This window comes from Oncorhynchus masou, chromosome 27 (genome assembly GCF_036934945.1).
Source record: "Oncorhynchus masou masou isolate Uvic2021 chromosome 27, UVic_Omas_1.1, whole genome shotgun sequence".
In the NCBI taxonomy this organism is placed as follows: Eukaryota; Metazoa; Chordata; class Actinopteri; order Salmoniformes; family Salmonidae; genus Oncorhynchus; species Oncorhynchus masou.
In genome coordinates this window covers 53,956,843-53,979,015 of record NC_088238.1, presented here as the reverse complement: position 1 = coordinate 53,979,015, position 22,173 = coordinate 53,956,843, and the positions used below count along the sequence as shown (strand labels likewise).

General features: G+C 40.9%; 1 protein-coding gene and 1 pseudogene across 1 annotated transcript; one reads left to right on the top strand and one right to left on the bottom strand.

Annotated features, from left to right (window-relative positions):
* Nucleotides 1-306: 306 nt before the first annotated feature.
* On the bottom strand, nucleotides 307-17,475 carry LOC135516421 (CAAX prenyl protease 2-like). Its single transcript, XM_064940722.1, has 8 exons — nucleotides 17,161-17,475; nucleotides 8,792-8,894; nucleotides 8,119-8,202; nucleotides 7,958-8,036; nucleotides 7,694-7,861; nucleotides 5,547-5,618; nucleotides 5,336-5,398; nucleotides 307-4,362 (listed from the first exon to the last, which is right to left on the bottom strand). The coding sequence occupies exons 1-8, from the start codon at nucleotides 17,328-17,330 to the stop codon at nucleotides 4,133-4,135; spliced, it is 969 nt and encodes a 322-aa protein (XP_064796794.1). The 5' UTR covers nucleotides 17,331-17,475; the 3' UTR covers nucleotides 307-4,132.
* A 617-nt stretch (nucleotides 17,476-18,092) lies between these two features.
* Nucleotides 18,093-22,173, top strand: part of LOC135515385 (E3 ubiquitin-protein ligase pellino homolog 1-like) — a 25,943-nt pseudogene continuing 21,862 nt past the window's right edge.

Here is a 22,173-nt window from a genome sequence, read left to right as displayed (position 1 = left end):
GCCTATTTATTTCCTTAACTTACCTCATTTGCACTCACTGTATATAGACTTTTTGTTTTCTTTTGTTCTACTGTATTATTGACTGTATGTTTTGTTTATTCCATGTGTAACTGTGTTGTTGTGTCTCGCACTGCATTGCTTTATCTTGGCCAGGTCGCAGTTGCAAATGAGAACTTGTTCTCAACTAGCCTACCTGGTTAAATAAAGGTGAAATGGGGACAGATCCAGGAATTCAACGATTGAGTCAAATTATTTAAGTGAAAAGCAAAACATTGAGCACAAAGACGATCAAAAACACCAGAGACATTTTATAAAATTAGCTTGTTTATTTCCAAATTCTTGAGCTTTTTGCAGTGTGTGATTTCTATAAGATCTCATAAAAGATTGTCGTTATCAAACACTGTCTGTTCAATATTGATAAGTCTCAAAAAATTGCATTGTACACTGTGGCCAGAAACCCAAATACACATATCAGTAGATTCAAGTCCATGTCACTAAAATAGATTTGATTACAAAATATGGTATCCAATATAAAACATGTGCATCGTCTTATTGTCTTCACAACCAGGTCAGAGTCAACTACTCTTTTAAATACTATATCATTCTTCTGTTTTGTCATTTTAGTAAAAGAGAGCTTCTTATTAACTTGCAAAAATATATATTCCTGTCTCTACCGCTGTGTGTCCACTTTATGCATGTACAGAAAGTCACTAGTTTGGGAGTTCTGTAGACGGGATTGTTTGGTTCGGACATTTTAGAGAGAAATTTTTTTTTTAAAAGACAAAGTGAAAGTGTTGTCAAGCAGGAAAGGGGAGTCGACGTTTCTCCCAAGTGCCTTGCAAATGTAGCCTACGCATTTAAATTCAAGTCAATATCAGGAAAATAAAATAAGAACATTCTGGTGAGAAGCAGCCTAACCCGTGACAAGGCAGGATTCAGACAATTCGAGCCAGTGACAAAATATATGTTTTCCAAAAAGGGACAACGTTGATGATGTGGGAGAATGAGATGTTCGATGAAATTTGATTGTGTTGATGAAACAGCTCTCTCTAATCTGTAGATGGCACATCTCCTGACAAAATTAATCTGTAGATGTACGGTCTCCTGAGCCTACCTAATTAAGAATTTGACACAGCCTCGTCATATAAATTTGTGTGTGTAAATTTCGACAACAAAGTCAATCTAGCAGCCATCTGAACCAGATGGTTCGTCTCTGTAGGAGGAAACAGTAATCTCTGAGTTATTGGTCCAAAATGACATCTTAGGCCAGTGCCTAGTGCCTCAAGTCAAAACATTCACATGCAGGTTGTGAGAGGGAGACATCAAGATAGTTTAGAGTTTGACTCTAAAAAGGGAGGCCTGATCCTGCAGTTCTTGTTGAATTAATCTGAGAGATGACTCAGAGCGAAGGTAGCTAGCCGATCTGTATCACTAAGTTGTTAGGTTCAAACCCACATTCTCTTCTCTAAGCCTATATCCGTCCTGTCTATTGGATCAAGGCTTGTGGGAGGAAAAAAACAGATTGGTTTTTCAAGTGACGGATGACTACTCGTCAAGAACAGCCTGTATGAAAGTCCCAGGTTCCTGTCCTTCACAGAACGACGGCAGCACGCCCAGACATGGTACTCTTGCGCCCTCTGACGTACAATTCAGGTCATTACAGATGGTCTGGACACACCATGCAGGTTTATTCAAGACAATGTCTATTGAACCTTCAACTAGGAGATATATGGCTCATCTGAGGTTGGCCCAAACAAACTATCTATTCAAAATAATGGCTGGTCATTATTCTGAAATTTCCAAGCAACAAGAAGTGGCTTATTAGCTTCTTCAATTCACATACACACCCATTTCAGATAATTCCCTGATTTTGGTCCTTTTCCATCAACTAAGTTATTGCTGAAGAACCATAATGTAACTCCTTCATAGCTTATACAGTACAGTCCTCACTGCTGTGGTAGATAGCTTCACAGATCTTTGTCAGTGAATGTTAGCGTCTCCTGCATGGGACTCTCCAGAGATATGGTTCCAATTTACACAGTGAAGTCCGTTTATAAATCGGACCAGTGACTTCAACTGCCTCGACATCCCGTTGCAATACATTCAGTGTGATTCAATCTGCTGGTTCATGAACCACACCACACTTCTGTTCTAGTCAGGTGGAACTGTTATATAGCATTACACCAGGTCCCATTACAATTCCCTATAAAAATCAACAACCCACCCTGAATGTAACCTACACCCTGTCTATATAGTGCAATGGACTACAATGGTCACAGCCTGGTCAAGTGAATAACATGTATTTTCACAAACGCAAAGTATAATTTGCAGTGAGTGAGTGAGTAAACATTGGGATGTAACACTGTAAGGACATTACCGTCTTTTGGGTAATACAGTGCATTTAGAAAGTTCAGACCCCTCAACTTTTTCCACATTTTGTTACGTTACAGACTTACTCTAAAATGGATTAAATTGTCAATCTAAACACAATAACCCCATAATGACAAAGCAAAAACAGGGTACAATTTTCTCGCTAAATAAATTGTTTTAAAAATTGAATATCACATTTACAAAAGTATTCAGACCATTTACTCAGTACTTTGTTGAAGCAACTTTGGCAGTGATTACAGCCTCGAGTCTTCTTGTGTATGACGCTACAAGCTTGGCACACGTGTATTTGGGGAGTTTCTCCCATTCTTCTCTGCAGATCCTCTCAAACTCTGTCAGGTTGGATGGGGAGCGTTGCTGCACAGCTATTTTCAGGTCTCTCCAGAGATGTTCGATCGGGTTCTAGTCTGGGCTCTGGCTGGGCCAGACTTGTCCCAAAGCCACTCCTGCGTTGTCTTGGCTCTGTGCTTAAGATCATTGTGCTGTTGGACGGTGAACCTTTGCACCAGTCTGAGGTCCTGAGCGCTCTAGAGCAGGTTTTCATCAAGGATCTCTGTGTACTTTGCTCTGTTCATCTTTGCCTCGATCCTGAATAGTCTCCCAGTCCCTGCCACTGAAAAACATCCCCACAGCATGCTGCCACCACCACCATACTTCACCGTAGGGATGGTGCCAGGTTTCCTCCAGACGTAATGCTTGGCATTCAGGACAAAGAGTTCAATCTTGGTTTCATCAGACCAGAGAATCTTGTTTATAGACAGGTGTGTGCCTTTCCAAACCATGTCCAATCAATTGAATTTACCCCAGGTGGACTCCATTCAAGTTGTAGAAACATCTAGGATGATCAATGGAAACAGGATGCACCAGAGATCAATTTAGAGTCTCATAGCTAAAGGTCTGAATACTTATGTAAATAAGGTAACATTTTTTTTAAATTTGTAATTCATGTGTAAAAAAAAAAAAGTGTCATTGTGTGCAGATTGCCAACAAATTATTTAATCAATTTTAGAATAAGGCTGTAACGTAACTCCTGGCCCAAAGAATGGTAATGTTAGGGATTATAGGCTTCTATCGGCATGACTTGGAATGAGCAACAACTCGAGTGTATGACTGAATTCAGGGCTGGGTAAAGACTGTACACTTTGTGATCTCGCCAAACGCCAATCGTCTGGTGTCTTAAAAGCCTGAGAGGAAGACTGAGAACCGTGGCTAAACTATCATGGACAACTGGAACAACCAAACTATCCCACCCCAATAAAACACCACAGTATAGAAACATGCTGATGTGTAAATAAATAACTCTTATTCAGCATCTAGAACCGATGAAAACACTGACGTTATTGACCACCAGAATGTCTTACTACTACAGCGCCTCACATCTTGGCCAGATACGGTTCCTTTGACGAGTTGACACTACAGACCACATATTAACTGACTGGCTAACTGACTGACTGCAAATGTAACCTGAACATAGGGAATGGCAGTCTAAGTTACCCTGTTGCCCCTAGCAGCATACATAGTAGAGACAGCCGATAGTACTGAATGTCCATACCTGACACAGCCATAACCCTTCCCACCTCCCCCCAGAGAGAGCCCATCCAAGCGGGCATGACCGAAGAGCTAAAACACCCCTAGTGCTAGGACCACTTGGACTGCTCCTCCTTTTGGCTGCTGATGGGTGGTAGAATCAGCGAACCGGTCCATCAAGTAGAGAGGGGTGTGTGTGTGGTGGGTGGGCGTGGGATCAGGAGATGCATAGGGAGCTGGGGACAGAGGCCAGGGTGCAGACGGGGGTGGGCAGGCCGTAGTAGAGGGGGTCTGTGAGGGGGAAGAGGAGGAGGAGGAAGAGGAGGACCCCCAGCAGGTAGCAGGAGAGGATGGTGAGGCGGTGGCGGTGCTCCAGGGCCGTGCTCAGGGCAGGGAAGCCCATGTGATTACAGAAAGAGTGGCACAGCACCGGTCCCACCAGGTGACCTGAGGACAGAGAGAAGAGTAGCTAGAAAAATTCAGTAAATATTAACCAATATTAGGTAGATAGAAATATTCAAGGTAACAAAAATGGTTGCACCCACACAACTACCAATTTGCCAAGAGGCCCAGACACGACCTAGCTCGGTGCCCCCCAGACACGACCTAGCTCGGTGCCCCCCAGACACGACCTAGCTCGGTGCCCCACAGACACGACCTAGCTCGGTGCCCCACAGACACGACCTAGCTCGGTGCCCCACAGACACGACCTAGCTCGGTGCCCCCCAGACACGACCTAGCTCGGTGCCCCCAGACACGACCTAGCTAGTGCCCCCAGACACGACCTAGCTAGTGCCCCCAGACACGACCTAGCTAGTGCCCCCAGACACAACCTAGCTAGTGCCCCCAGACACAACCTAGCTAGTGCCCCCAGACACAACCTAGCTCGGTGCCCCACAGACACAACCTAGCTCAGTGCCCCACAGACACGACCTAGCTCAGTGCCCCCAGACACGACCTAGCTAGTGCCCCCAGACACGACCTAGCTAGTGCCCCCAGACACGACCTAGCTAGTGCCCCCAGACACGACCTAGCTCGTTGCCCCACAGACACAACCTAGCTCGGTGCCCCCCAGACACAACCTAGCTCGTGCCCCCAGACACAACCTAGCTCGGTGCCCCACAGACACAACCTAGCTCGGTGCCCACAGACACAACCTAGCTCGGTGCCCCCCAGACACGACCTAGCTAGTGCCCCCAGACACAACCTAGCTCGTGCCCCCAGACACAACCTAGCTCGTGCCCCCAGACACAACCTAGCTCGGTGCCCCACAGACACGACCTAGCTCGGTGCCCCACAGACACGACCTAGCTCGGTGCCCCACAGACACGACCTAGCTAGTGCCCCCAGACACGACCTAGCTAGTGCCCACAGACCCAGACAGCCCTCATGTCGGTCATGTAGTGTAGCTAGTACCCACCTGTTCTGATAAATATGAAGGCCGTGTAAGCTCCAAAGACAGCTGTGTAGGAAAACTGGAACACTGCAACACACATTAACACACACCATTAATAGACTGTATATGGTTATTTAACAATCAGTGGAAAAGAAGAACACATAGCTAGGCTACAGGAGCCATCTACCACACGTGAGAAAGTAGAAAAGCTCAAGTTAAATCGGTTGGTCCTTACCTGCAGCGAGAAAGATCCCAGACACGCTGCCCTGTCTGAATCGCAGCAGTTCGATCACATGATGAAAGTGAGCTGTGAAGACAACATCTTTAGAGTTTCCGGACAAAAAAAAAATACAACATCATGGACAGAGTTTAAAAAATGATGTCATCATCCAAATGTATTCTCCATTTACATTTTGTTTACCACTTTAACATGCATAATTTTTGCGGTACTGGTGAGAGCTACGGGTTCATTATTTTATTTTTTTAAATATATCTAGCTAAAACTCGTATGAATATTTGTGGCAGTAAAAAAACATTGCTTTCCAGCGGCAGTTGTATGAGGACAGTTGGTCTGACTGAAAATCGTCTCGTTTGCTCCTATATTATTAAGAACATATCAGGTCAATAGAGGTTTAAGCCTCCTGCCTTTCTGTAATATTAATAATCTGAATCAAAACAACAATTATATGAATAACTATAATAATTATATGAATAATAACTATAATAATTATATGAATAACATTAAATGTGAATTATAAGAATATGAATAATAATATGAATTAATAATAATTATATAAATAATAATTATAATATAAGTAATACAAATATGAATACCAATCATAATAATATGAATGCTGATAATAATAATTAGATGAATAGTCATAATAATAATATCAATAATTATAATAATAATAGATTGGATTTATGTCCAGATGCTCGAAGCACCTAAATGAGTTTAGCGAAGCCCAAAAACTAGTAGAGAAAAGCAGAGTGCTTCTCCCTCGCACTTTACGTTGATATGCCAGGTGTTCCATTTCCATGAAAATTATTAGTCAAGACACACAAAACGACAGTGCCTTCGGAAAGTGTTCAGAACCCTGGACTTTTTCATCATTTTGTTAGGTTACAGCCTTATTCTAAAATGCATTACATTTGGTTTTTTCCTCCACACAATACCCCATAATGACAAAGTAAAAACAGTTATTTTTTTTGCTAATTTATACCAAATTAAAAATTGAAACAACATTTACGTAAGTATTTCAGACCATTTACTCAGTTCTTTGTTGAAGCACCTTTGGCAGCGATTACAGCCTGGAGTCTTCTTGGGCATGATGCTACAAGCTTGGCACACCTATATTGGGAAGTTTCTCCCATTTTTCTCTGCAGATCCTCTCAAGCTCTGTCAGGTTGGATGGGGAGTATTGCTGCACAGCTAGTTTTAGGTCTCTCCAGAGATGTTCAATCAGGTTGAAGTCCGGGCTCTGCCTGGGCCACTCAAGGACATTCATAGACTTGTCCAGAAGCCACTCCCATGTTGTCCTGTTAGGTGGTGAACCTTCGCCCCAGTCGGAGATGGGAACTCAGGAACAGGTTTTTATCAAGGATCTCTCCGTACTTTACTCCCTTCATCTTTACCTCAATCCTGTCTCCCATTCCCTGTCACTGGAAAACATCCCCATAGTATGATGCTGCCACTACCAACATGCTTCATCATAGGGATGGTGCCAGGTTTCCTCCAGACGTGATGCTTGGCATTCAGGCCAAAGAGTTCAATCTTGGTTTCATCAGACCAGAGAATCTTGTTTATAGACCAGTGTGTGCCTTTCCAAATCATGTCCAATCAATTGAATTTACCACAGGTGGACTCCATTCAAGTTGGAGAAACATCTAGGATGATCAATGGAAACAGGATGCACCGGAGATCAATTTCGAGTCTCATAGCAAAAGGTCTGAATACTTATGTAAATAAGGTATCGTTTTTTGTTTGTAATAAATTAGCAAACATTTCTACAAAGCTGCTTAGCTTTGTCATTATGGGGTATTGTGTATAGATTGCTGAGAATTTTATTTTTTTAATCCATTTTAGAATAAGGCTGTTACATAACAAAATTGGATAAAGTTAAGGGGGTCTGAATACTTTCCGAAGGCACTGTACATGTTGGCTGCAGCACCCCTGGAGTACAGCACAGCTTTTGCATCAATATTTATGTAGGTCAAAACGGCAGATGGTGTTCGTATTTGACTCGCACAGACATTAACTGACATGACACATACATTATGAAATGCTGCTAAATCCAATACATTATTTGTTCAATTCAGTTGGGGTTGAGGCAAGCAGATTTTTCTAAATGCAAACCAGATCTGCATGTTGATGGGACTTACCTACTCCGAAGAAGAGGGGACAGGTCAACATGGCAGTGGAGGGGCTGGCGCAGGGTACCAGCATGGGCAGCATACAAGCCCTGAACACCAGCTCCTCAGTCAGAGGGGCCACCACCTGGTTCCTCAGCCAGCGCATGTCCCTGAGGCACAGAGCCCAGAACCATGGGTCTGTTGGAGTGGGGGGAGAGAGAGAGAGAGATGGTCTCCAGAATAACGCAGTAATAACCATATTTGGTGAATAATCATCTTTAGACAGTCTCTCACCAAGGGCCACTCGTATCCCATCCATGAAGCCCCAGGGGCAGTCCATAGCCAGTTGGATGAGAGGGCCAAGAAACAGAACCTACCAGAGCAAAGGTCAGAGGTTAACAACTGTAGGTCAAACAATACCAAAAGTATATCTACAACAGTCTTGTGTCTGTTACCATGGTGAGCAGCAGAGGCAGTATGATGGCTGGGATGAGGCCCTCGAAGCGAATCCCCATCAGAGCCAGCAACGACGGGCCGGGCTATAGGGGAACAAGAGAAGTAGTGATGGAATTCATGGAAATGTTCTCGTGTATAGCATAACATAACACTCCATGAACAGACCAGGAAACAGGCTGTAATCAACCGTTATCCTGTGCCCCAGCCTTGAAGGAACTGTGTCATGCATCTGTGCCCAGATAAAGGATTGCAATGTATCAAATCCATTATAGGCCAGGGCAAGAGGTTTCTTGGAAAGCTGGCTACGGTGTAGCTGTACTGTATTTTATTTTTTATTTTACTAGGCAAGTCAGTTAAGAACAAATTTTTATTTTCAATGACGGCCTAGGAACAGTGGGTTTTGTACCTTGTCAGCTCGGGGATTTGAACTTGCAACCTTTCGGTTACTAGTCCAATGCTCTAACCACTAGGCTATTGAAGTATGTGACGCACACTAAGCTAATATAACCCATCTTTTCCCCATATAAAAACTACAGCAGACTGCTATTCAAAAGCACTTGAAAGAATCAACACGGGCTCAGTTGTCATTTCCAATCATGAGCTGTGTCATCTAATAGCAGTCGGCCTATACCAGTCGACCTATAGCTGAGACAGCGCGGCGTAGAGACTCACCATCACACCAGTGTACACCTTCCATGTCCACACAAAGACAGGCGACAAGGCAGACACGATTAGGACGCTGGTGAAGCGCCTCTTGATAACGGCCGGGTGGTCCCTGGGAGCAGGCACGTGATGCACACACAGGAGATGCACGTGTCAACATTACATTTTGTAAACAAACCAGCCCCTCAAAGAGCAAGAACACTGCAGTTAAGCAGGAAACTAAACAAACAAGCCCCCTGGATTAGTTTGCTTGCTAAAATATCAGCAAATAATGAAAGGCTAGCAGACTGCTGCAGGGAAATTCCATAGTAACAGAATTACACGGAGACTCAGAATTTTAACTTTAAAAATGTATACCAAACACAAACCATTAATATCAAAGTTTAACAAACCATATAACTATGCACAACTAATTTTAACAATTTACACTGAACATTTTATAAAAACAGAAGGGTTTGGTAACAGAATAAATATTTGGGAGACGTTACAGTAATGTTACCAAACTTTGCAGCTGCACGAGCCCAGAGGCCAGCAGATGGCAATATTAAGTGATTTCATGTTACTGTCCAAAGGGAACGTATGCAACACTGTTATTCTCATTGAAAACCAGTCTAAACCAGTCTATTTCTATGCTTCCCATTCTAAAGTTTAGTTTTGGCATCTTTTACTTTCGGTTTTGTACACCAGCTTCAAACAACTAAAAAGACTATATTTTTTAGTTAAGGAAAAAATATTTCACAGTGGTTTAGAAGATACAAATGATTCTCTACCATATACTTGCCTATTTTGACAAACTGAAATTTAGGTTGAACTATTTGAATTTTAGCAACCAGGAAACGGCTCAGCAATTTGTGCATATTGCACCTTTAAATACTTATCAAACCACCTTTTATTTGTCAAATGTGCTGAATACAACAGGTGTAGACCAGAGTTAAATATTAGAAGATGTCATGGTTTGTTTTATCCTTTCAGTTCATCTTGAATAGAAAATGACTCAAGTAAAAGTGAAAGTCTACTTGAGTAAAAGTATCTGTAAAAATATATAAATAGTAAAGTACAGAAACACTGTTCACTCTAAACAGAAAATGAACATAGCAGTTTCTATTGGACAAATTCAGGAAGGTCCCTCACAGTTTCGTTTGCTCTGTTTGGTTCATAAACGGTTTACATAATGAATAAGCTTCCACCCCTAGTCTGATAGTTTCAAAATAAAAAGGTGGCTGCAACCTGATTGGCTGAACGCGATACGCAACATCTGGGACTAGCATTAGCTATTCTACCATGGTGGTGGAAAATGGTGTTTCATAAAGAAAGTACGCATATTATCCCCGCTTTATTCCGCCTTCTCACCATTTGTGTTTATTATGGATCCCCATTAGTTCCTGCCAAGGCAGCAGCTACTCTTCCTGGGGTTTATTATGGATCCCCATTAATTCCTGCCAAGGCAGCAGCTACTCTTTCTTGGGTTCAGCAAAAATTAAGGCAGTAATACACATTATTGGGTATTCGAACTGTGTGCTAGTGAATCTCTCCTCTACATTAAACCATGATGGATTGACATGTATATTATTAATGTTAGCTGCACATTTAAGAGCCAGCCGTGCTGTCCTGGGCCAGTGATGCACCTGTGGCACCTGACAGGGCCTGCCTTGTTTATCTTTAATAATGGAACACTAGTCACCAGGGATGCACATCGGAATCAGACGATAATAGATAAAAATGTCAACATCGGCACAATGTCTAGTTTAACTCCGATGTGAAAAATCGATGTCAAAGCTGACGTGCATGAAGTAGGTAGATGGCGTAATGACGGCATGAAGAATACAGCACTACACAGAACAAAAGCAGAAAAATACTAAGCGCACACCTCCAACAACTAAACAAGTTCAAGTCGAGCAGTCATTTGAAAGCGCAAGAAAATTTCAGCGAGACAACTCAAAATGCAAAATCCATTAACGCAAAGATAATTTACCTTGACAATCAACCGTTCTCTGTGGTGGGTGATGTTGGTATTAGTCAACTGGTCGAACACCTCGAGCCCCGGTACACACTACCAAGTAGGCGCTATTTTTCAGATGGCTCGACTGGAGTTACACAATATTGCTGAAACACACATCCATGAGCTACTTGCTATTAGCTTCACGACTGACATTTGGACCAGCGATGTCAACCCCATGAGCATGCGGAGTCTGACAGCACAGTAGGTCGACGAGGATTTCGTACTGAGGAAAGGCTTATTGCATACTCAAGAATGTGCTGGTTCTCAGACCGCTGCAGCCATTTCAATGGCATGTGAGAACGTTTGATACTTGGAAACATGATCACTCCTAGCTCCATTCGAACAACTGACTCGAGAAATAAGCTAATAAACTGCGTTTGCAGCAGACGTGATACCCTCTGGCATGGCTTTAAAACGCCTGCTCAACAAAACTGCCCACACATAACAGGCGATTCGGTGGCATTCTCGCTGAGCCTCTTCACTGTGTCACCACCATGCTCAATGCTAGGTACAAGGATCTCTTGGCATTCTCGCAGTCAGCTTCATGAGGTAGTCACCTGGAATGCATTTAAATTAACAGGTGTGCCTTGTTAAAAGGTAATTTGTGGAATTTATTTCCTTCTTAATGCATTTAAGCCAATCAGTTGTGGTGTGACTTGGTGGGGGTGGTATACAGAAGATAGGGCTATTTGGTAAAAGACCAAGTCCATATTATGGCAAGAACAGCTCAAATAAGCAAAGAGAAACGACAGTCCATCATTACTTTAAGACATGAAGGTCAGTCAATATTAGAGGTAGACCGTTTATGATTTTTCAACACCGATACAGATAATGATTATTGGAGGACCAAAAAAAGCTGATACCGATTTAAAAAAAAAAAAATTTAAATTCAACAAAGGCCAATTTTTTAAAATGTATTTGTAATAATGACAATTACAACAATACTGAATGAACACTTATTTTAACTTTATATAATACATCGAAAAAAACCATTTAGCCTCAAATAAATAATGAAACATGTTCAATTTGGTTTAAATAATTCAAAAACAAAGTGTTGGAGAAGAAAGTAAAAGTGCAATATGTGCCATGTAAGAAAGCTATCGTTTAAGTTCCTTGCTCAGAACATATGAAAGCTGGTGGTTCCTTTTAACATGAGTCTTCAATATTCACAGTTAAGAAGTATTAGGTTGTAGTTATTATAGGAATTATAGGACTATTTCTCTCTATACTATTGGTATTTCATATACCTTTGACTAGTCGATGTTCTTATTGGCACTATAGTATTGCCAGCCTAATCTCAGGAGTTGATAGGCTTGAAGTCATAAACAGCGCTGTGCTTCAAGCATTGCGAAGAGCTGCTGGCAAACGCAGGAAAGTGGTGTTTGAATGAATGCTTACGAGCCAGCTGCTGCCTACCACTGCTCAGTCAGACTGCTCTATCAAATATCTAATCATAGACTTAATTATAATAAACACAGAAATACGAGCCTTAGGTCATTAATAGTCAAATTCTGAAACTATCATTTCGAAAAAACAAAATGTTTATTCTTTCAGTGAAATAAATACGGAACCGTTCCGTATTTTGTCGAACCGGTGGCAACCCTAAGTCTAAATATTTCTGTTACATTGCACAACCTTCAGTGTTATGTCATAATTATGTAAAATTCTTGCAAATTAATTACGGTCTTTGTTAGGAAGAAATGGTCTTCACACAGTTCACAACGAGCCAGGCGGCCCAAACTTCTGCTTATTCCCTGACTCTGCTTATTCCCTGACTCTGCTTATTCCCTGACTTATTCCCTGCTGCTTATTTATCCCTCTCTGCTTATTCCCTGACTCTGCTTATTCCCTGACTCTGCTTATTCCCTGACTCTGCTTATTCCCTGACTCTGCTTATTCCCTGACTCTGCTTATTCCCTGACTCTGCTTATTCCCTGACTCTGCTTATTCCCTGACTCTGCTTATTCCCTGAGAGACTCTGCTTATTCCCTGACATTCCCTGACTCTGCTTATTTCCCTGACTCTGCTTTAAAAGAAATTCTAGTTAAAAGAAATTCATGTTAGCAGGCAATATTAACTAAATATGCAGATAAAAAAAAATATATACAGTACTTGTGTATTAATTTGAAGAAAGGCATTGATGTTTTTGTTTAGGTACACATTGGTGCAACGATTGTACTTTTTTCACGAATGCGCTTTTGTTAAATCAGCACCTGTTCGTCGAAGTAGGCTGTGATTGGATGATAAATGAACAGGCACCGCAGTGATTATATGCAATGCAGGACAAGCTAGTTAAACTAATAATATATTCAACCATATGTAGTTAACTAGTGATTATGTTAAAATTGATTGTTTTTTACAAGATAAGTTTAATGCTAGCGAGCAACTTAACTTGGCTCCTTGCTGCACTCGCGTAACAGGTGGTCAGCCTGCCATGCAGTCTCCTAGTGGATTGCAATGTAATCAGCCATAATCGGCATCCAAAAACGCTGATTACCGATTGTTATGAAAACTTGAAAATTGGCCCTGCCGATTAAATCGGTCAACCTCTAGTCAATATGAAACATATTAACATAACTTTTGCAGTGGCAAAAACCATCAAGCGCTATGATGAAACTGGCTCTCATGAGGACCGCCACAGGAAAGGAAAACCCAGAGTTACCTGTACTGTAGAGGATAAGTTCATTAGTGTTAACTGCACCTCAGATCGCAGCCCAAATAAATGCTTTACCAAGTTCAAGTAACAGATCTCAACATCAACTGTTCAGAGGAGACTGTGAATCAGGCCTTCATTTTGAATTGCTGCAAAGAAACTACAAAACTACAATAAAAAGAGACTTCCCTGAGACAAGAAACACGAGTAATATGGACATTAGACCAGCGAAAATCTGTCCAATTTTTGGTTCCTACCACCTAATGAAGCTGGTTCAAAGAAAGCCAAAAGTGCGCAAAGCTGTCATCAAGGCAAAGGGTATTCTGAAACTGACTGCAGCTCTAAGTGTTGCAGTGATTTCACTCACTGTATTAGCTGATGTGTGTAGTGTTGAGTCATCTGCATACATAGACACACCGACTTTACTCAGAGCCAGTGGCATGTCGTTAGTAAATATTGAAAAAAGTAAGGGGCCTAGACAGCTGCCTTGGGGAATACCTGATTCAACCTGGATTATGTTGGAGAGACTACCATTAAAGAACACCCTGTGTGTTCTGTTAGAACACTCAATTCACAATATAGCACAGGGTGTAAAGCCAACAAGTACTTTTTCCAGCAGCATACTATGATCGATAATGTCAAAAGCTGCACTGATGTCTAACAAAACAGCTCCCACAATCTTATTATCAATTTATATCCATCAATCCTCATTTGTTGAATGACCTTCCCTATAAATTGTTGAAAGTTTGTTAATTTATTCACTGTAAAATAGCATTGCATCTGGTCAAACATTTACTAAAGGTTAGTAACAGGCTGATTGGTCGGCTATTTGAGCCATTAAAGGGTGCCTTACGATTCTTGAGTTGCGGAATGACTTTTGCTTCCTACAAGCCTGAGGGCACACACTTGTTTAGGTTGAATAGATGGCAAATAGTGGCAATATCGTCCCCTATCATCCTCAGTAATTTTCCATCCAAGTTGTCAGTCAATATTTTTTAATTCTCAATTATAGTGGATTTATCAGTGGTAACAGTGTTTCCTAGCCTCAGAGCAGTGGGCAGCTGGGAGGAGGTGCTCTTATTCTCCATGGACTTTAGTGTCACAGAACATTTGAGTAAATACTACAGGATGAAAATTTCTGTTTGAAAAAGCTAGCCTTAGCTTTTCTAACTGCCTGTGTGTGTGTATGTATATATATATATATATATATTCCTAACTTCCCTGAAAAGTTGCATATCACGGGGGCTATTCGATGCTAATGCAGAACACCACAAGATGTTTTTGTGCTGGTAAAGGATAGACAGGTATGGAGTGAACCAAGGACTATATCTATTCCTAGTTCTACATTTTTTTGAGTGGGGCATGCTTATTTAAGATGGTGAGGAAGGCACTTTTAAAGAATAGCCAGGAATCATCTACTGACGGGATGCAGTCAATGTCATTCCAGGATACCCTGGCCAGGTCGATTGGAAAGGCCTGCTCACAGAAGTGTTTTAGGGAGCGTTTGACAGTGATGAGGGGTGGTCGTTTGGTTGCAGACCCATTACGGATGCAGACAATGAGGCAGTGATCGCTGAGAACTTGGTTGAAAACAGCAGAGGTGAATTTGGAGTGTGAGTTAGTTAGGATGACATGTATGAGGGTGCCCGTGTTTACTGATTTGGGGTTGTACCTGGTAGGTTCATTGATAATTTGTGTGAGATCGAGGGCATCAAGCTTAGATTGTAGGATGACCGGGGTGTTAAGCATGTCCCAGTTTAGGTCACCTAGTAGCACGAGCACAGAAGCTAGATGGGGGGCAATCAATTCACATATGGTATTGAGGGCACAGCTGGGGGCAGAGGGAGGTCTATAGCAAGCGGCAACAGTGAGAGTTTCTGAAAAGGTGCCTCTCTAATATTGATATTAGAGAGGCATGCGTAGCCAAGTGAACATATGGGTCCAGTGAGTGGTTAGGCTGACTGGGGACACGGCGATTCAGATAATTAGCAGGCCGATGCTAACAAGCTAACAGTTAGTAGGCCCGGGGCTAAACAAGCTCGCAGTTAGCAGACCTGGTTAGCAAGCTAGCAGTTAGCAGGGGCTAGCAGTTAGCAGACCGGGTTAGCAAGCAAGCAGTTAGCAGGGGCTAGCAGTTATCAGAGAGGGCAGGCAAGCTAGCAGTTAGCAGGGGCTAGCAGTTAGCAGACCGGGTTAGCAAGTAAGCAGTTAGCAGACCAGGCAGGCTAGCTAGCAGTTAGCAGACCGTGGCAGACAAGCTAGCAGTTAGCAGGGTCTAGCAGTTAGCAGACCAGGCAGGCAAGCTAGCAGTTATCAGAACGGGTTAGCAAGCTAGCAGGCATGGGCTAGTAACTTATAGTCAGTTGCCAACAACGTGATTGGTCTCCAATTGTCCAGGTAAAAAGAGAGTCCTTCTTTGGTTTGGGTATAAGAACTATTTGTCCCCGTCTCTAAGAAGGAGATAAGATAGCATTAGCAATAACCTCTTTGTAGTTAGAAAAAATAGCTTTCTAATATCAGGCCAAAAATGTCAATAGAATTCAGGAGTCAGACCATCCGGTCCAGGAGATTAAACAAATGCCTATAGGTCAATGTCTTGGTCCAACTCCGTAATATCTATATCAGAATCACACGTTTCTTAAACCTTTCTTCTATAAGCAGAGTTATTAACTGAATCAAAAAATGAATCCAAGTTGCCTTCTGAAAGATGATTGATATAGTGACCTGTAGAAAGAGTATTTTCTGTAGAAAGAGTATTTTCTTATTAATCACTTCAAGATAATCAGATCGTGTCATTTACATAAATGGATGTAATACTAGTCTGCCTACACTTCTCCAGGGGGGGGGGGGGGGGGGGTCACCTTTTTCAATCCATTCGCATTTGGTCAAGGCACCCTTTTTTTTAAACGTAATTTAACTAGGCAAGTCAGTTAAAAGAACAAATTCTTATTTACAATGATAACATTGGAACAGTGGGTTAACTGCCTTGTTCAGGGGCAGAACAACAGATTTTTACCTTGTCAGCTCGGGGATTCGATCTAGCAACCTTTCGGTTACTGGCCCAACATGCTAAACACTAGGTACCTGCCAACACGCACTCTGTGCCTAATTGTTATACATGTCATCCAGATCACATTAGCATTTAGCAAGCGCTGCTTTTTCATCTTCATTTAAATCAAGTTGATTGCTCAGCCTGTTAATATCAACAATAATATCCATCTGCTTGGATCATCTTTTCTGAGCGAGCATTTTACTAGTAAGTGAAGGCATTTTACCAGTAGTGATGGCAATTCAGAATTTAATCATTTCTCATTTGTTAGCAGAAGAAAGAGCAGAATCGAGGCAGGTCTCTCTGATAAGGGCTTTAGACTAACTAAATGACTTATTTAAAAGAAAATAGTTACATTTCCAGTATGCTTTAGAAAATCCACTAATTATATGTAAACGCCTCAATAACTCCATCTGCTGGCCTTTGGGCTTTTTTTGTTGAAATTACTATGGAAATTGTTCAGAGTGGTATGGCTTGTTCAACTTTGAAATCGATGTTTTTGGTTTGGCATACATTTAAGTGAAACAACGGAGATTCAGCGTAATCCCGTTACCATGGAATTGCCCTGCACGAAAGCCGTGCTAGGTAGTTATCCACCGACAAGCTGGCAAACTACCACTTCCGTATGTCTGTAAAATCTTCTACGAATCAAGATAGCAAAGAAATACGAGGCTTACCTTGGCAAATCACTTCTCCACACGTATAAGCTCCCAACGTAGGAGCAGGCAAGCAGCAAACATGACAGAACAGACACCCAACATATTCCGTCAGGAGGGACAAACTCGCCATTGCTGCTCCACATTCGGTTTGACATAACATTTGGCGTTAAATCGTCATCCTCTACCATGGCGAGGGTACAGAGTCAATGGTTGTGTTTGGACAAAGATATTGTGCAGTGGTGTGATAATTCCCTGAACACCTTAATTGGTGAAAAAAAAATCAGAAACTCGAGCTGAGAAAAACGTCAGTTTTTGCTCGCTCACATAACATATCCTGGGCGCTGTAATTTAACGTCATCATGTGGCGTCAGACGCACGCCTTCCCGTGACACATTCGAATGTCATTGGATTATTAGGACTGTATAATATGAGTGTAATGGCAGTCAATTAACAAGTCAATTAACAAAAAAACATTAACATTTTTATTAGAGCATTTTATTATTATTTTTCACGTCTTATTAAGCTAACGCAAAGCATAACTTCAAATCTTCTTAATTTTATTATAGGCCTACTTTAACATTTTTTATACATTATTATTAATATAATTTACAATTACAATTTATAATTTATATTTACCCATAAGTAGCAGGAAATTACATTTTCTGCCTTGGGGAAATGTAGCATATGTTTCTCAGCAAGTCAACAGCTTGCTCATTCAAATTTACAGCCACATCATATCTCCCTAGAATATAGAGCAGTGAGGTGTTTCTGAAAATAACAAAAAAGCATTGTCATTCACACAGACTAATCTACACCTGCTACTGTATCTGCCTGAAGCGCGCCTTTTTTACAGTAGTTTACCTACTGTACAGTACAAGTACCACGCTCAGGAATCAGCAGATAGCTGGAGCCAGCACGTTGTGCGAATCTGAAGACGGCCTTACGCAATAGTCGCGGAATCCTGACCAACTGCAGAGACGCATTAATGTGGGCGATGGTGGATCCGTGTGACTACTGAGTTTTCACCAAAGGAGAGCAGCGCTAGAGAGAGATGGGCGTGACAACCGGGTGTCTGGACCACGATTAGTCTCCAGGGGGAAAGAGCATCTCGCAGTCTCCCATGTACCCGATGACAACGGAGAGGCAATGCCGACTGTCCTGTCCAATGGTTGTTCCATCCAATTTACCTCAGCAGGTGGTCTTTTAACAACGGCACGACGCCCGATATTGAGGCCACACGGGGATTGACACAATCTAAAAGGGAATAAAAAAATTTACGGACCTACTTCGGAAAACATCAGCGGGTATTTATTGATTCATTTGGCTACCTGTTAAATTAATGGCCATCATTGTGTTTTTGGGTGCTGAAGTGTGGTGACAATTGGCCGGTCGTGTGCTTTTTTCTTCTTTTGTTACATTCATGACACGATGCTAGGAGATAGGATAGCCTAGTTTGTTGTCCGTGCGTGTGTGCTTGTGTGCGTGGTGATGTCTTACATTGTAGTATATATTGTCTGTGCAGTCGATTCCCTTGTGTACTTCCCTGCCTCAGACTGCTGTGCTATGGAGCCGAGAAACGTTGAACAAAGAACATATTACAATGGATAGACTATTAAAATATACAATAACCTCATTAAGTTTAAAGATACTGTAATAAACAGACCGTCACGTTCCACCGTAATAACATTTAATTACATTTTTGATGTTATAATAACATAACAACATGTTTTCCTTTAGCTTAATATATATTTTTCAGTGATGGTTCTTTCAGCAAACCTATACGCACATTAAACAAAGGTTGTTATAGCTACAATATTTATAACCAACGGAAATGTCACCATTCCATACGGTTACGGCTGTGATTATTTACAGTCAAATGACAAGTCCTTTTTAACACAACTGCATCTTAAAGCGATCGTAGACGACCGTTGTGAGTGTGACAGAGGGAGACGCAATCCTCTGCAATCTGCCGGTTGAAGGCACAGCACCAGCCATGATCATTTTCTCATCGCTCAAATCAGTGTGTAGCTAGTTGGTTTACATACATATCAAAATATGTCTAGCTTAGCCTTATTGCAGAACCAACGGGCTTTGTGCATAGTTTATTTATTCTGATTATTGGTGCGTGGCAAATTCTGTTCTTTGGGGAGGCCTGCTTGATGAGACAGGCATGATGATAAATGGGGACCAAGATGGCTCACAACTCCCGCATACTTTGGAGGACAGGTACACAGTGTGGAACCTGGAAGTGTGTCAATATTATGTAAGAACAATTATTGAGCATGTTTGGTTCCTTTAGGACCTCTTGTCCAACACACAAACATATTGTTCTTACATACATAAGTTCTTACGATAAGCTGTATAGGTAGGTTGATCTGTACATTTAATAGATCTAGAAATAAACTCAAGCCTCAGTCTAAGAAATCAGTGTTAATTTGCCATATACTGTATTGTGTCCACAGCATAACATACACACACACTCATTCACTCACACACACACTCATGATTCAACAGCATGTTTTGAGACACTCATTTTCAATTTGTGTGCACCATAACCAGTATCCTATTCCCTATGATGTACAGTAGTCTTGTTAAAGAGGCCTTGGTGTTCTCTTGTTGTGCCCTTAATAGAGCCTACTGGGAGGCTGTCTGCTTTGTTTCTCCTTCTTCGCTGTTTACTCCTCCTCTTCCTCCTAGAGAGTAAATATACCACTTCATTAAAACTGTTTATAACTTCATTAATACTGTTTATAACCACATTAATATGGTTTACAACTTAATAAGGTTCACACCTTTATTAATACTGTTTACAACTTTATTAATACTGTTTACAACTTAATTAATACTGTTTACAACTTAATTAATACTGTTTACAACTTAATTAATACTGTTTACAACTTAATTAATGCTGTTTACAACTTAATTAATACTGTTTACAACTTTATTAATACTGTTTACAACTTAATTAATACTGTTTACAACTTAATTAATACTGTTTACAACTACATTAATACTGTTTACAACTTTATTAATACTGTTTACAACTTAATGCTGTGTACAACTACATTAATACTGTTTACAACTTAATTAATACTGTTTACAACTTAATACTGTGTACAACTACATTAATGTTGTTTACAACTTAATTAATACTGTTTACAACATAATGCTGTGTACAACTACATTAATGCTGTTTACAACTTAATTAATACTGTTTACAACTTAATACTGTGTACAACTACATTAATGTTGTTTACAACTTAATTAATACGTTTTAGAACTTCACTAATACTGTTTAGAACGACATTAATGCTTTTTACAACTTAATTAATGCTGTTTACAACTACATTAATACTGTTTACAACTTCATGAATGCTGTTTACAACTACATTTATACTGTTTACAACTTCATTAATGCTGTTTACAACTACATTTATACTGTTTACAACTTCATTAATGCTGTTTACAACTTAATAAATACTGTTTACAACTGAATTAATACTGTTTACAACTTAATTAATACTGTTTACAACTTAATTAATACTGGTTAGAACTACATTAATACTGTTTATAACTTAATTAATACTGGTTAGAACTACATGAATACTGTTTATAACTTCATTAATGCTGTTTACAACTTAATTAACACTGTTTAGAACTACATTAATACTGTTTACAACTACATTAATGCTGTTTACAACTTCATAGAGCAAATAAAGACAACCATCATTTTAAAAATGTATTTAACCTTCATTTAACTCGACAAGTCAGTTAAGAACAAATTCTTAGTTACAATGACGGCCTACCCCGGCCAAACTCTAACCCGGACAATGCCTGGGGAGAGTGTGTGTGGTAGAGGTAGAGAGGTAATGAGGTAACAGAGCGACCCACCTGTGTCTTCCTGTAGAGGTGGAGAGGTGATGAGGTAACAGAGCAGCCCACCTGTGTCTTCCTGTAGAGGTGGAGAGGTGATGAGGTAACAGAGCAGCCCACCTGTGTCTTCCTGTAGAGGTGGAGAGGTGATGAGGTAACAGAATGGCCCACCTGTGTCTTCCTGTAGAGGTGGAGAGGTGATGAGGTAACAGAGCGACCCACCTGTGTCTTCCTGTAGAGCCAGGGGGTCAAGCAGGTAGGTGGAGGTGGCAATAACATAGAGAGGATATTTTTTTATTGCCTACTGACAAAATATTATAGTCTTTAGGGGAGCATAGGCCAAGTGTAGTCCGAACCCAGTTGAACCATTTGAGATATGAACCCAGTTGAACCGTTTGAGATATAAACCCATTTGAACCATTTGAGATATGAACCCAGTTGAACCATTTGAGATATGAACCCAGTTGAACCATTTGAGATATAAACCCATTTGAACCATTTGAGATATGAACCCAGTTGAACTATTTGAGATATGAAACCAGTTGAACTATTTGAGATATGAACCCATTTGAACTATTTGATATATGAACCCAGTTGAACTTTTTGAGATATTAACCCATTTGAACCATTTGAGATATGAACCCAGTTGAACCATTTGAGATATGAACCCAGTTGAACTATTTGAGATTTGAACCATTTGAGATATGAACCCAGTTGAACCATTTGAGATATGAACCCAGTTGAACTATTTGAGATATGAACCCATTTGAACCATTTGAAATATGAACCCAGTTGAACCTGACAAAGAGTAGTCTCAAAGGAAGAGAATGTGCTGCAATTCTGAATCCTTATCTGTAAATAAGCAAAAAGGTACTTTGAACCAAAGATTTATGACCTAAAAAGACCTGACAAAGAGACCGTAATGCAACTTTGAAGGGAAATAAATAGTGTTATCAATGAAAGAGGGACCCTTTCCAAGAGGATAGAGGTAGAACGTTGACTAAGGTATAGTATGGCATGGATGTTGGCCCTGGTAATGGATGTTACTGTTGTTGTTTTCCAAGGCATCCTCTATTGCTACAGTCTGTGTGTCAGCTTAATGTGAAATGAGGATTTGTCTCCTTCTATTATCTAGTGTAGAACATTGAGTGGTTTTCC